Raw genomic sequence first — 13,195 nt, forward strand, 5'->3', positions numbered from 1 at the left:
TTTTCATGACTCCATAGTATGAGGTTTTTTTTTTCCCGTTTTCACCACCTTGCTTTTATGTTGGGAACTTGATCATTTGTGTGTTGTTTCAGGCTCATTCCAGAATTAAAGGTCAATAGAGACACCAGCATGAAAACAAGATGGACCATTTATTTTCGTTTATTTTATTTTTTTTTTTTTGGGGGGGAGGGAAAGCCAGCAAATGCTTAGGTAATTTAATTTATCCAGCTCAACCATCAACAGTACATTTTTTTACAAGCTATATTATTGGTCTTATGTTTACTCAGACACCTGAATACATATATTTCAAAATACTGCATTGCCCGATAACTCATTTCCAATTAAATAATCAAAGTCGGGTTTCATTTGAATATGCATTATATTAGAATATAACTCAAATTAAAGTTACTGGCTTGTAAATAAATGCTAATGTTGTTCAAGAATACAGAACAGTATTGCTAGCATGTGTTAGCTGCAATGACCGCTAGCTTTGCATGCTCTCGTCACATTAAAAATAAAGTTTTGGTGTAATCATTGTTAGGGAGTTATGTGTCGGTGAGTAATTGTTGGTGTTTTGTTTTTGATGTTTTGAGTTTTAATGTATGTTTGTAATGTACAAATTTAAAACATGTGAAACAAGATTGCGGAGAACCCCGAGGAGGAAGCCGCATCCAAACTGCAACTACCGGAAACATTTGGTTGAGATTAATGTTCCCAAAGGAGGGTCAACCATTTATTAAATCTGAGGATTCGCTTACTTTTTCCTCCCTGTCCTCTAAAATGTTTTCATGTCACTTTCAAAGAAAATATAATTGTGTGGTATTAGTTTAAGCAGATTTTGCTTATTCTTGTGATTTATCTGAAGCTCAAATGACATTTAATAACCAATTTATGTGGAAATTTAAGATATTCCACTGGTCCATATTTTTGCCTCCGACTGTATACTGTTAAACTGCAAATGAATCTCTATAGTAGATGAGATCAGACAAGGGTCCTGTTATCCTTTCTATGATACTGACTGTAGCAAATATATCATTCGAGTACATCATTCACAGCAACTTGAAATAATTCCAGGAGACAGCAAGTAAACTTTGGAGAGTTTGATGCTAACATAGTTGTCACAATGCGTTTGTCTTGTGACCCGTAGTTACTGCGACGCTTTCCCCCAAACACGCAAGTAATTTGTGTATTGTGTCCCTTAAAACAAATTGCATTCTCTTATATGAGTCTGATGATGATGATGATGATGATGATTTGATTGTAAACAATACAGAAAGTGTTCTCTTTGCTTTGTACCTTTTCAGCCCCACTAAGCAATGAACCAGACTTCTTTGGCGGACGTTTTCTGGGATCGAGACCACAGCTCAACTTTCCCGGATAAAAATTGACCGGCAAAAAGTCAGCCACCATGTCACAGCCGTCCAAGCCGTCCGGCAGAAAATGGCCGCCTTGGAGCAACTGGTGGGAATGGGCCCTGTCCGTGGCTGCGTACGTGGGCCTCCTGTGCCTTCGAGAGGGGGAGTCAGTGGCGCCCTGCATCTGCGCCTCCAACATCCTGAGTTGCTCTAAGATGAACCTGAGCAGCATCCCGACAGGGCTGCCGCACTACACGGCCGTTCTGGACCTGAGCTACAATGACATCGTGAAGCTGCGGTCAGACTGGACCTCTGTGAAGCTCCCCAAGCTCCGTAACCTGCTCCTGAGCCACAACGGACTGGTCTTCTTGTCTTCAGAGGCCTTTGTGAACGTGAAGCATCTGCGCTACTTGGACCTGTCCTCCAACAGCCTGCACCAACTGGACGAGTTTGTCTTTGAGCCTCTGGTCAACCTGGAGATTCTCCTGTTGTACGACAACAAAATATCCCAGCTCGACCACTCGGCCTTCATCACCACGCTCAATCTGCAGAAGCTCTACATGAGCCACAACCAAATCTCCAGATTCCCCGTTGAGCTCATCAGAGAGAAGTCTCGTCTGGAGAAGCTGAGCCTGCTGGACGTGTCGTCCAATAAGATTAAAAAGCTTCCTCTGGACGAAATGCGAGCGCTGCCCGCCTGGTTAAAGAATGGCCTCTATTTCCACAACAACCCACTGCCGTGTCACTGTGACCTGTACACGCTCGTCGCCCACTGGGACCTCCGCAAGCTGAACTCTGTCGTAGACTTCAGAGACAACTTCACTTGCATCCTGCCGGGCCCGCAGAAGACTCAGGTGGACGTGTTTGACCTGAGCGGTGACAGAATGAACTGCAGTACCTTCAAGGAGGCGGAGGAGGAAGCCTTTCTGGAGCAAACGCTGATCCTGGGCTGCGACACCAAGCACAGAAACATGCTAAAGACCTGGACACTTCCCGGTCCCACTGCGCTGAATCCGGGAAGAAACCAGACGGCCCAAATCATGCCCGATGGCAGCCTGCGAGTCAGTCCGGTTCGGTCTGAGGACTCTGGAACCTACACCTGCTTTGCCACCAATGAGGCATTTAATGAAACCATCTACGTAGTGCTGAAGGTTCACAACTTCACCATGCACGGCAGTGGCGAGACCCTGAACACGGCCTACACCACCTTAGTGGGCTGCCTGGCTAGCGTGGTCCTGGTTCTGGTATACCTCTACCTGACGCCATGCCGCTGCTTCTGCTGCTCTGGCAAGGGTAAAGCTCACGGCGACGACAGCATCCGCTCGTCTGTGCTCAGCGTGACACCCACCCATGGGGGGGACCCCTCAGTGCTCAACAGGCACGTAGGCTTCGCGGGAAAAAAGGAGGCACGGGGCCAGAACGGCAAGCTGAAACCCAACGGGGACCGGGACGACGAGGACGCGGATGCGGAAGCCTGCTCGTTGATGAAAGGAACCAGGAAGAAGTCGGTCACGGAGTCCATCAGCTCGGTCTTCTCGGACACTCCCATGATGGTCTGAGAGGAGAATTGAGATGAGGATGAGGAGCGATCCCGGCGGATGACCAAGAGGAATCACACGCAAGACTGACTCCCCACCCCACCACCCCAGCATTCTAATGTGTAGCACTTGACATACTGTGAAGGAAGAAAGAGTGGACATCTCAGGATGGGATTGAGGCAACTGGAGTCTTTTGGGTTGGTGCAACAATAACCGTAAATTGAACGGAGTCAACTGGACAAGAGTTGAGTCACCACCATTCATCTTTTGTCCAGTCGCCAAATTTTGTGGGTGACCAAGACCTGGATGACTGAGGATGTACACAGACGCTCAGGACCAAATGTGATAGATAATACGCCAATATTTGCAATTGCTTCCCGCCTAGAACATACAGTATAGTAGCAGAGGTACAGTGTTACCCCCCCCTCCCCGCTCGATCCCTGTGACAAATAACCAAGGTCCGTAGAAATCCAAGTAATTGATCCACCCCCCCTCAAAAAAAAATTTTCGGTGGTAATTTGACATATGAATCCCCAATTTCAAGCAAGTTTTTTTGAGTTGTGAGCAGTTGCCTGGTCAGTTCTGTTGATTCGTGTTGTAAGACAAAATTGAAATTATAAACGAGCTTTACATGCAGCAACGCTCAATGATGTGGGGAAAAAAAGATGAGCAGAAATCAGAAATGAAGAAAAACCATAACTACAACATGAAAACACTCACGAGGAGCAATGGTGCTGCCGCTAACACCAGACTAAATGTGTTGTAAATGGTCAACTGTTTATAAAACTCATTTATTTCTTGGTTATTAGGAACAATTTTAAGGGCTGAAATAGCTTATCATTTCAATGTGGAAAATGGATTTAATCTACAATTCAACTGAATTATGAGATTCCTCACAGAAGGAATGAAACTCGTAAGTGAAGGTACCACTGTAATCACAGTACTTGTTGATGCTTCATGATGGCGGCAAAGCACTACTTGAAGCTCATCAACTCACTGCAACAATTCTTTGGCATCAAGATGCCACAAAACGGTGCCAAACAAGGCTTTATTATACAGTAATTGGTCCTAAAGACAAAATCAGTAGATAACAGATGATAGGACACCCCCCCCCCCCCCCATAAAAAAGTAGCGAATCACAGATATCTTGGGTAACATTGTATTTTTTAATCTAGGACAGTGCAAGTCATTTACAAGCAAGGCAGAAGTAGGTGATAAAGGCTGGATTTGCATTGCACGCGTCAAGCGACACCAATTCGCATGTTTTGCTCTCAAGTGACACCTTCCGAATATGCGTCACAGCAGTGGTGAGGCGGCGGAATGGAAATTTGCAATCGAGTGCAAATTGTGCACCTAAAAATCTGATTGCCGCAGGATATCTGCCATGTCAATCATAGCAAGGCGTCCTCAAAAAGACCTCCATTGATGATGTATACACATCTGTATTTGTACAAGGACCACAAATAAAACAGAGGATATTAAAAAAGAAGGCAATATGCTACATTTGTGCTCTACAGGACATTTGCTAAAATGTAAATTTGCTACATTATAAGTGTATAGGATATTACATAGGATACAAATACAGTGGTGCCTTGAGACTTTTTGTGAGATACTGTATTGGTATTCCTTGCGAGCAGAATTTGATCTCAGAACACCGTAGGGGCAGTGAAATCTTCTTAACGCACTTCACATAGTGAAGAGGTCGTCAAAAAGAGTCTTCAAACTCTTTATTCCCACTCCCAGTAGATGTTTATTTTCAGACTAAAGATAAAAAAGTTTTGTATTTAAAATAAGCAAAGCTTTGCCTTCCACTAGCTTAACGTTAATACACAACGCAAAACACCAAATGGGCTAACATTACATTCTATATAATTACATGATTACTGTTTATGTACTCTAGAACACTATTGTCCTTATTAAAAGCAATTTAGTTTTTATAGGCAAGATGGAACAGATCAATATATGTTCCATTCATTCCAATGGGGAAAATGATTTGAGAATTGAACTCATATCTCGAGACACCACTGTATACTACATTAGCAATGTGTCCGTCATTAAAATCAGGGAAATAAAGTGTAGGAATGAAGGAAGACACCCCCGCTAGTTAAAAAACTGAAGGAGATTCGTCACCCCAGGCCAACTAAACGTCACGTAACATTTCATATTTGCACTACTCGTGTGTTCTCACTGCCTGGTACTGATGCTTGTGTAGTTTATTCAAGTGCAATTTTTGTGTTGTTTTGTAATCACAGTCATAAGGCATCACTTATATGTAAATGGAATTTTGGGCATTAAGTGAAACTTGGGCCCTTGGACCTGCAGAGTGAATCCAGCCTCATTTGGACCCATCGGACATTTTACAGAAACAAGTGTAGCATTAATACGAGCTCACGGATAGCCAGTACTCCGATCTTTTTGTAGTCCGCTGTAGAGTCATTGTTCATCCATTTTACTCTGTATAACTACGCTGTGTAAGCCTTACGTGGCTGAAACAAGACATAACCTCCAGCAAATAAATATTGATTGCAGGGAAGGGCTTTGTCCGCCTTGTGATATGAGCATGTTTTTGTATGTATTTATTTTTCGTGGGTGGTTCTTGAATGAAATCATCTTTCCTTGCTGAAGCAGTACTGAATCTGGAAAACTACTACCAACTATTGCCCGTCCGTCTCAAAGTGGAGAGGTCATGAGTTCCAATCTGGGCTTGGGTGCTTCCTTCCTGTCTGGATTTTACATATTGCCCCCCCCCCCCACGTCGCTGGTGACCACTGACTAATCTGTTGTATGTCTATAAAGTGGGTATAAAAACGTCTACACACCCCTGTTCAAATACCTGGTCCTTCTACTGTAAAAAAAAAAAAAAAAAAAAAAAAGAGCAATATCCCGGGTGAATAAAAAAACTAGGCACTCCCTCAAACTAAAACTTGGTTGCAGCACTTTTCGCATTAAACACAAAAGTATCTTTTTGGGCCAGAGCCTATTTTTGTTGCACGGCAGTGTTTGCCCACTTTTCTTTGCAAAAACAGATTGTGAGGGCCTCTCCTGTGCACAGCCACTTCTGATCTAAATCTCAAAAATCTCAATCTGGTTCATGTCTGGTCGCTGGCTGGGCCAATTCCAAAGCTTTCTTCTTCTGCTGATGCCGTTCTTTTGTTGACTTGGACGTGTGCTTTGGGTCATCTTCGTGCTGGAAAATTAAATTTCTATTTTGAAGTGTTCATAATTGGCTCTTCCTTAACTCAGGCCCAAATTCCAGAAATTCTTGCAGCTCCCTCAATGCTGCTGTGGGCCTCTTGGCAGCCTTTTGGACCAGTTTTCTTCGCCTTCTGGATCAGTTTTCATGAATATTGGAGGGACGTCCAGTTCTTGATAGTCATTGTTGTTTTTTTTTTTTTTTTCCCCACTTCCTGATGACTGTTTTTACCGTTCCATGCGGGACATCTTTTTGGCTCGTAAGCCCGACCGCGTTCGATATTAAATGAAACAAAGATTGAATTTTAGGCTATTCACTTCCAAATCAGGAGAGTAAATGATATAGGAATGGCAACTTTTTGTATATGTTTGTATGTATGTGCCTCCCAATTGAAGTACGTGAAATAGTTTTGGACAAATTCACAATTTTCAATCCACCGTTGACTTTTGAATAATGCACTTGGTTTGCGAATGGTCTGCAGTGGCATATTTGCGGCAGTGTGGAACGTATCAGGAGCTTCATCAGAACCTGGATTTTGTACCTGGTGACGCACTGCAAGAACCTCTTTCACTTCCAGCTTCTTGTTGCTTGGGGCATTTTCCATCCAGTTTTTCAGTTCAGTTTTTCAATTCGGGAATGTCATCAATCTTTGCCAACTGGGAAGCCCTTTCAAGGGCCACTGACATACCTATAACTATTCTAAAATAGATATTGTAATGAAAAATACATATAAGATTATTCACTTCAATGTCTATATGAAAAAATAAATACAGTAGGAGTAGAGAGCATGCTGGAAAGTTGCGGAAGTCTCACTTGACATTGTAGTGGTAGCCATATTGCCTGCAACGTCATCAGCAGATGTTACACTGGGAAATTTGCCATTGAGAACACGTAGTGGAACTTGCTATTTTCTAAGCTCTTTTCAAAGACAATCGATTGAAGTGACCAGGGCAATATTAACCTATCGTTTCACGCCATATTTAGATGATATGTGGATCACTTCTAACTAACAACAGACTCCGCGACAGTATATATGACAGTATGTAGCGTACTCAGCTGCGAGCGATGACAACGCCGTTAAGCGGCCCGACTCGGTGCCGCAATGAGTCACCCCAACTTGACGCTGTGATAAGCCACCGCTTCCGAAGCTGTGATCGGCGGATGTGGCGCACCGACGCCCACATCGACACATTTACCACCCCTGAGTTACGTACACGGATCTTGTGTTACATTCTGAGAGAATTGCGTCCCCCCTCCCCAACTATTGTTTTTTTTTTTTTTTTTTAGTAGCTCTATACACACCCAGCTGTCATTTGGAACCCACGAAGCTCACGTCCTTTGCACCTGTGCAATCCATCTTTCACGACGAACCGGGTCTTTTTGAAAAGTATGAGCAAATCCGTCCTCCCGAGGTTTCGAACAATATCCAACAATACAACGATCCGGAATTTTGGCAAAAAAGAAGGAACAAAGAGCCCGCAGGTAAAACTTGTATAAACACACGAACCCGCCTGAGTGGGTGTCTGCTAAGAATATCACTTCCTGCTTCTTCTCCAAAACAAATCCTTCGAGAGGATTTTCATGGCGGGAGTGACAAAAAGCCATATACATCAAAATCATGTCGTGTGGCGAAAATAACGGATGGGTCCATTCCGGTTGCCTTTTTTTTTTTTTTTTAAATTAAAAACACACTATAAATAATGCTTTTCTCAACTAACCCTTTAAGACTCTTTTGAGATTAACGACTATACAAAAAATCAAGACATGACTTCCACCACCGTGAGTCACACATTAGGTGTTATCAGGTTTTGGTTACTTCTCCATACTCTCGAAATATGAAAGATTTTGTTAGATGTTGTTTTGCCTTCCTATATTTCAAGGACGCTCGGTCATGATTTACATCTCGTGGCGAACAGTGCATTCACTCAGATAGTTTTCTCTTGATTGTTGTTTTTGACACACATCCAGCTACCTCCTGGAGAGTGATCTGCACTGGGCTAAACGTGGTTTTACCGGGGACAAATTTTTCCACACATTGCAGATGACATACGGTGAAAACAATTAAATACTTTTTGAAGCCAATAAAATAGAACGTTATGCCATGTCCAAGTCACTCACCTGACCCGAATCCGACTGAGCATGCATTTGACTTGGTGCCGCAAGCAACAATAAGCAATCCAGCGATTGCTGATGTGATTCATTGTCGTTCCGGACTTCAGATTGTATGCAACTGCAAATGAAAAGTCAAAGTTTGATTTTGGATTGTCCTTTAGTGTTATGACTTTTGGTCTCCTAAAAAATGAGGCAGGGCATTTCCAAACTGCCGCCACTCTTACACTGTTAACCTGGTTTGGATGTAAGCATCACACCTAACAGTACCCTCAAATTAAAGCTGGAAGTCTGTAGTTAAAGCACATCTTGTTGGTTTCATTTCAAAACCAATGTTGTGTGTTTAGGGCCAAACATTTGCTAATTGTGTTTCTGTCCGAATAATTATAAACCTGACTCCATTTTATGCTTTTTGTATCCTTTTCATGAGTAGTACATTTCGACAATCAAATCCCACTAATGCTGTGGACACTCACTGCAGAAAATGGCTTGCTTTGCAAAAAAAAAAAAAAAAAAAAACAAACATGAAAACGTTATTAGAACATCTGAACTTTTTTTGGGCTTGAACATTATTTATTTTGGTGTCATTTCTTTATCAGAAAGGGGTGTGTAGACTTTTTTTTTTATTTTTTTTTATCTGTTGTTTATATTGGTGATCAGTCCAGGACATACATTTGTTGTTTTAAGAATGAACATTTAGTTTTGAACCCTCCCAAAAGGGCATCATTGTAATTTCCCCGGTAGGTCGTCACTGAATCAAGCCAGTTGGCACGGCGTCTGATAATGGCTTGCTGGCATTGTTGTTCTTTTGTGACTCATGAAAAAACAAAAGGAGAGGGAAAAAAAGACATTGTTGCAAGGCAGACTAGTTTGATGACTCATGGGCGTCATGGCTTGGTACCATTTCGTCCGAGTTGATTCAGAGAGTGTCACTAATGTAACTTGGACACGCACTTTAATGCCCCAGATATCCACTTCCACTCATGGAGTGTTGAAGTGTTTGTGGGGAGTGCCGATTCAAAAGAGTTTGTTGAGAGATAGTCAGATAGAGATGGAGAGAGAGCAACGATAGACTGGTTAGAGGAACAAGACAAAAATCACTGGTTGCCCCTCAATGGCAACTTTGGACCAAAATGGCCACCTTCCTGTACAATATACTGTTCATTTACAACCACCACTAATAACAAGGTAGACGTCTCACTCCCACATGGGATATTTCATCTTATGATAAGACGCTGTAACATTAGTTAGTGTAGTTCACTTCAATGTGTAGCAGGAAAAAAACAAAACAAAAAAGTGTACTTATAAGTAAAATGAATGATACCATTAAATTGCGTTGCACTTACCGTAATTTCCGGCCTACAGAGCACACCGGGTTATAAACCTCACCCAGTACATTTGTAAAGGAAATAAATACATACGCCGCCATCTGTGTATGAGCTGCAAGTACCCACATTGAAACACGAGATATTTACAAAGAAAGATGGTACACAGAAAGAGTTTTCAAAGTTCAAATACCTTGTCTTAGTTTAACATAGCAACAACACTGTAGCACAAACAGGGCTGGTTAAAAACAATAACAAAAAAACCATACCGGTAAAAAACAAAACAGCCACGGCAGCTACACAGTAGCAACATTGCAGCACAGCACTAACAGAGCCGGTTAAAAAAAAAAAACATACCTGAATCACTGAGAAATGGCAGTAACACCGCAGCAACACCCTAGCGCAGCGCTAACAGGAGTGGATCGGACGGGGATGAGGTTTGGCCGTAATTGCATATAATCTGAATATGGCTCTAAACAATTGTGTAATATTGCCCCGGTAACTTCACTCGGTTGTGTGGTGTTGTCCTTTTCGAAAAGAGCTTCCGTGTCACACGAGGCGCGTTTGTCTCCCATAGGTAAGGTGCAACACGTTTCCGTGTACGGGGGCTGGAGCCTATACCAGCGGTTTATTTTCTTTTTTTTAATATGCATTGGACTCATTTGAGAACAATGCACATTAAAAAAAAAAAAAAACAGAGAAGTTTACCAAAGTTTAACATGTGGCCGCGACACTTTACGTTTACGGAGGAGCCGAGTCGCTGTCTTAACCCATTTGTGGGCAGCGTCCCATTTTTGGGACGTCATGATTTTCACGGATTATATCCTTCAGTATATCAAAATATTTTAATCTGATTCTGATTCTGGTTTTTGGGAGGATCTACTAAGAAAACCCAAGTACCCTCTCGCGGGCAGCATCCGATTTTTGGGACGAGATGATGAATTAGTAAAGTTATCATACAACTTAACCATAAACGTAAAAGAAGTGTTATTTTCTTGATTGTGGCCCATTAGCAGACTTTTATCTCAATAAGGCAAAAAATTGCCACCCTGTCCATGAATGGGTTAATGAGTGTGTAAAAGCAGAGGTCATTTATTTAAATATTGGTATTTGTATTGAAAAAACCTGAGTGGCTCCATCACTATGTGGGATTTATTCTTGATTGAGAACAGATCCAGCAACAAAGTATTTGCATGCGTCCAGACTTTTCTACGCTTTCAAACTCTTCCGTGTAAATCTCGACGACTTCCTCACAAGATCCATGTGTGGATCCAGTTGTCCAAGACAAGTGGAAGCGAATTAACAGTCCACTTTCTTATCGGCGAAAACATCGACTTGGGCATTATACATGGGTCCTCTATGCCAAGTGTCTCTCATTTTTCCACGGACCTTCTTTTTTTATCACCTTCTAAATTTTTAACGGTATCGGACAAAACTGTGGGTGTCGTGCAGTATGACATATTTCCACGTCGTCACCAACCGATTTAGCATTGAACAAAGCTTTGCTAGACCGTCAATATGGCCAGTCACGTGACTTTGGTGACGTAGGTGCACGACCTCTATATCAGGTGTCAACCTCCGAGTGAGAGCCAATTACAGAAAATCATTTTAGTGGTTGTCACTGCAACTTCTACTGGAGAAAAGTAGAATCAACTGTTGCTTTAATTGAAAAACTGCAGTTACCGTTCTCTATCCCACCAGGCCGATTCTGACGCACGGGTCGTAGGTCGCTTCCTCCACACTTGGATCTCAATAAAAATGACGGTTGTGTAAATGTCCCAAACATGTTACAGTCTGTGGGGCTGAAATTGGCGGAAGATTCCGGGCACCTCAACTGTGTGGGTGCAAAAAGGAAGTCCCTCTTGCCAGGATCATATCATGCGGCGCCTTCTAGTGTAGCAACCAACATGTGCTCTGTTAAAATGAGGACACATTTAGTATGGATGCAGCAGATGAATGGGGGCCACTTTTAACTTAAAAGGTCGGCCTTCTCCATATTCGATCCATCTATCTATGAGCAACTGGTTACAACGTCTGCCTCACAGTTCCGTGGACCAGTGTTCAAATCCCAGCCCCACCTGTGTGGAGTTTGCATGTTCTCCCTGCGCCTGCGTGGGTTTCCTCCCACATCTACGAAAACATGAATTATTTGGACGCTCTAAATCACCCCTAGGTGTGATTGTGAGTGGGACTGTTGTCGCTCTCCATGTGCCCTACGATTGGCTGGCAAGCAGTTCAGGGTGTCCGCCCGACTCCTGCCCGATAACAACTGGGCTAGGCTCCAGCATTCCCGCGACCCTCGTGAGGATAAGCAGCTCAGAAAATGGATGGATGGTTAATTTGACTTTGTGTTATGAGCCATCCAGCAGGATTACAGTTGTGGCACTTTGCAATATCTCGCCCTCTCACCCCCACCAACTCTTTCCAGCACCTTCCTTGGCTGTGCACCTGACACCCGACAGCTCTTGTTACCACCTGCGTAAATCTGACACGACCCCAGAAATTCATATAATCTCTATGTAGGCCTACTCCTCATCTCCTTTCTGACGTCTGTTTCTCTCCTTGTCCTCAACGTTCCCTCCGTTTTCCTTGCCAAGTTCATTCCTCCGGCCACGCCGCCAAACTGCTCGCCTGCCCTCGTCACCCCACGCCACACATTCCCTGCCTCCGCACTTCAAGGACCTTCCTTCCCTTTTTTCAGTGAAGTGTTCATCACAACCTCTCAGCGTCCGCCCGCTCTCGGGTCACGACACTTTGTTGCTCATTTTCCGTAGTCCACCGTTGGGTTAGTGAGATATACTGTGTACATACACTTCTTGATTATTGAAAAATAAAAGTATTGTCAACTGCAACATCTACTCCCAAAAACATATCTGGAAATGGTCTCGGGATTAACTCAAAATGCGCTACAATTTTCTCAAGTCAACTTCATGTAACCTTTGGTAAACTTTTGAATGTCCAACTGTTCAGTGTTTCGCTATGTTGTGCATAACATTTTCAACAAGGAGTCGAAAGGCAAAATTCACAACAGGTATCATCAGATCTGTGAAAATTTACTAGGAGGTCTTCTTCTGTGCCTTTCTGTGACTTTTTGTTTTTTAACAATTGAGCTCACCTGTAAAGATTATGGCGGCATGGCAGCATCAGCTGGAATGCGATGGCCCCACAGTTCTGAGGGCCCAGGTTCAATCCCGGACCCGCCTGTGTGGAGTTTGCATGTTCTCCCCGTGCCTGTGTGAGTTTTCTCCGGTTTCCTCCAACATCCCAAAAACATGCAACATTAATTGGACACTCCAAATTGCCCCTAGGTGCGATTGTGGGTGAGGCTGTTTGTCTCGATGTGCCCTGCGATTGGCAGGCTACCAGTTCAGGGTGTACCCCGCCGCCTGCCCGTTGACAACAGGGGTAGCCTCCAGCATTACCACGACCCTCGTGAGGATAAGCGGCAAAGAAAATGGATGGATGGCTATTAGTCGGAAGCAGTGAATGATCAAAATAACAGCAGAAATATTTCTATAAAATGATCCTATTCATTATTGATTTTCTGAATTTTTCTCGCTTGAAAATAACTAAAAACACTCTTTACAGTGGATTCATTTGAAGACGTTGAAGAGAAAGTATTTGACCCGCATAATTCAGTTACACCGCCCCGTTGTGATACCCTGAGGGCTAGAT

General features: G+C 43.1%; 1 protein-coding gene across 1 annotated transcript; it reads left to right on the forward strand.

Moving 5' to 3' along the window:
• The first annotated feature begins 1,408 nt into the window (after nt 1–1,408).
• On the forward strand, nt 1,409–6,131 carry amigo1 (adhesion molecule with Ig-like domain 1). The gene has a single exon (XM_061809717.1). The coding sequence runs from the start codon at nt 1,409–1,411 to the stop codon at nt 2,912–2,914; it is 1,506 nt and encodes a 501-aa protein (XP_061665701.1). The 3' UTR covers nt 2,915–6,131.
• Nucleotides 6,132–13,195: the final 7,064 nt, after the last annotated feature.

This window comes from Syngnathoides biaculeatus, chromosome 2 (genome assembly GCF_019802595.1).
Source record: "Syngnathoides biaculeatus isolate LvHL_M chromosome 2, ASM1980259v1, whole genome shotgun sequence".
Lineage (NCBI taxonomy): Eukaryota > Metazoa > Chordata > Actinopteri > Syngnathiformes > Syngnathidae > Syngnathoides > Syngnathoides biaculeatus.

Bases quoted from the DNA above. Each gene is read 5' to 3' on its own strand.
- amigo1 (XM_061809717.1), top strand. From the start codon at position 1,409: ATGTCACAGCCGTCCAAGCCGTCCGGCAGAAAATGGCCGCCTTGGAGC.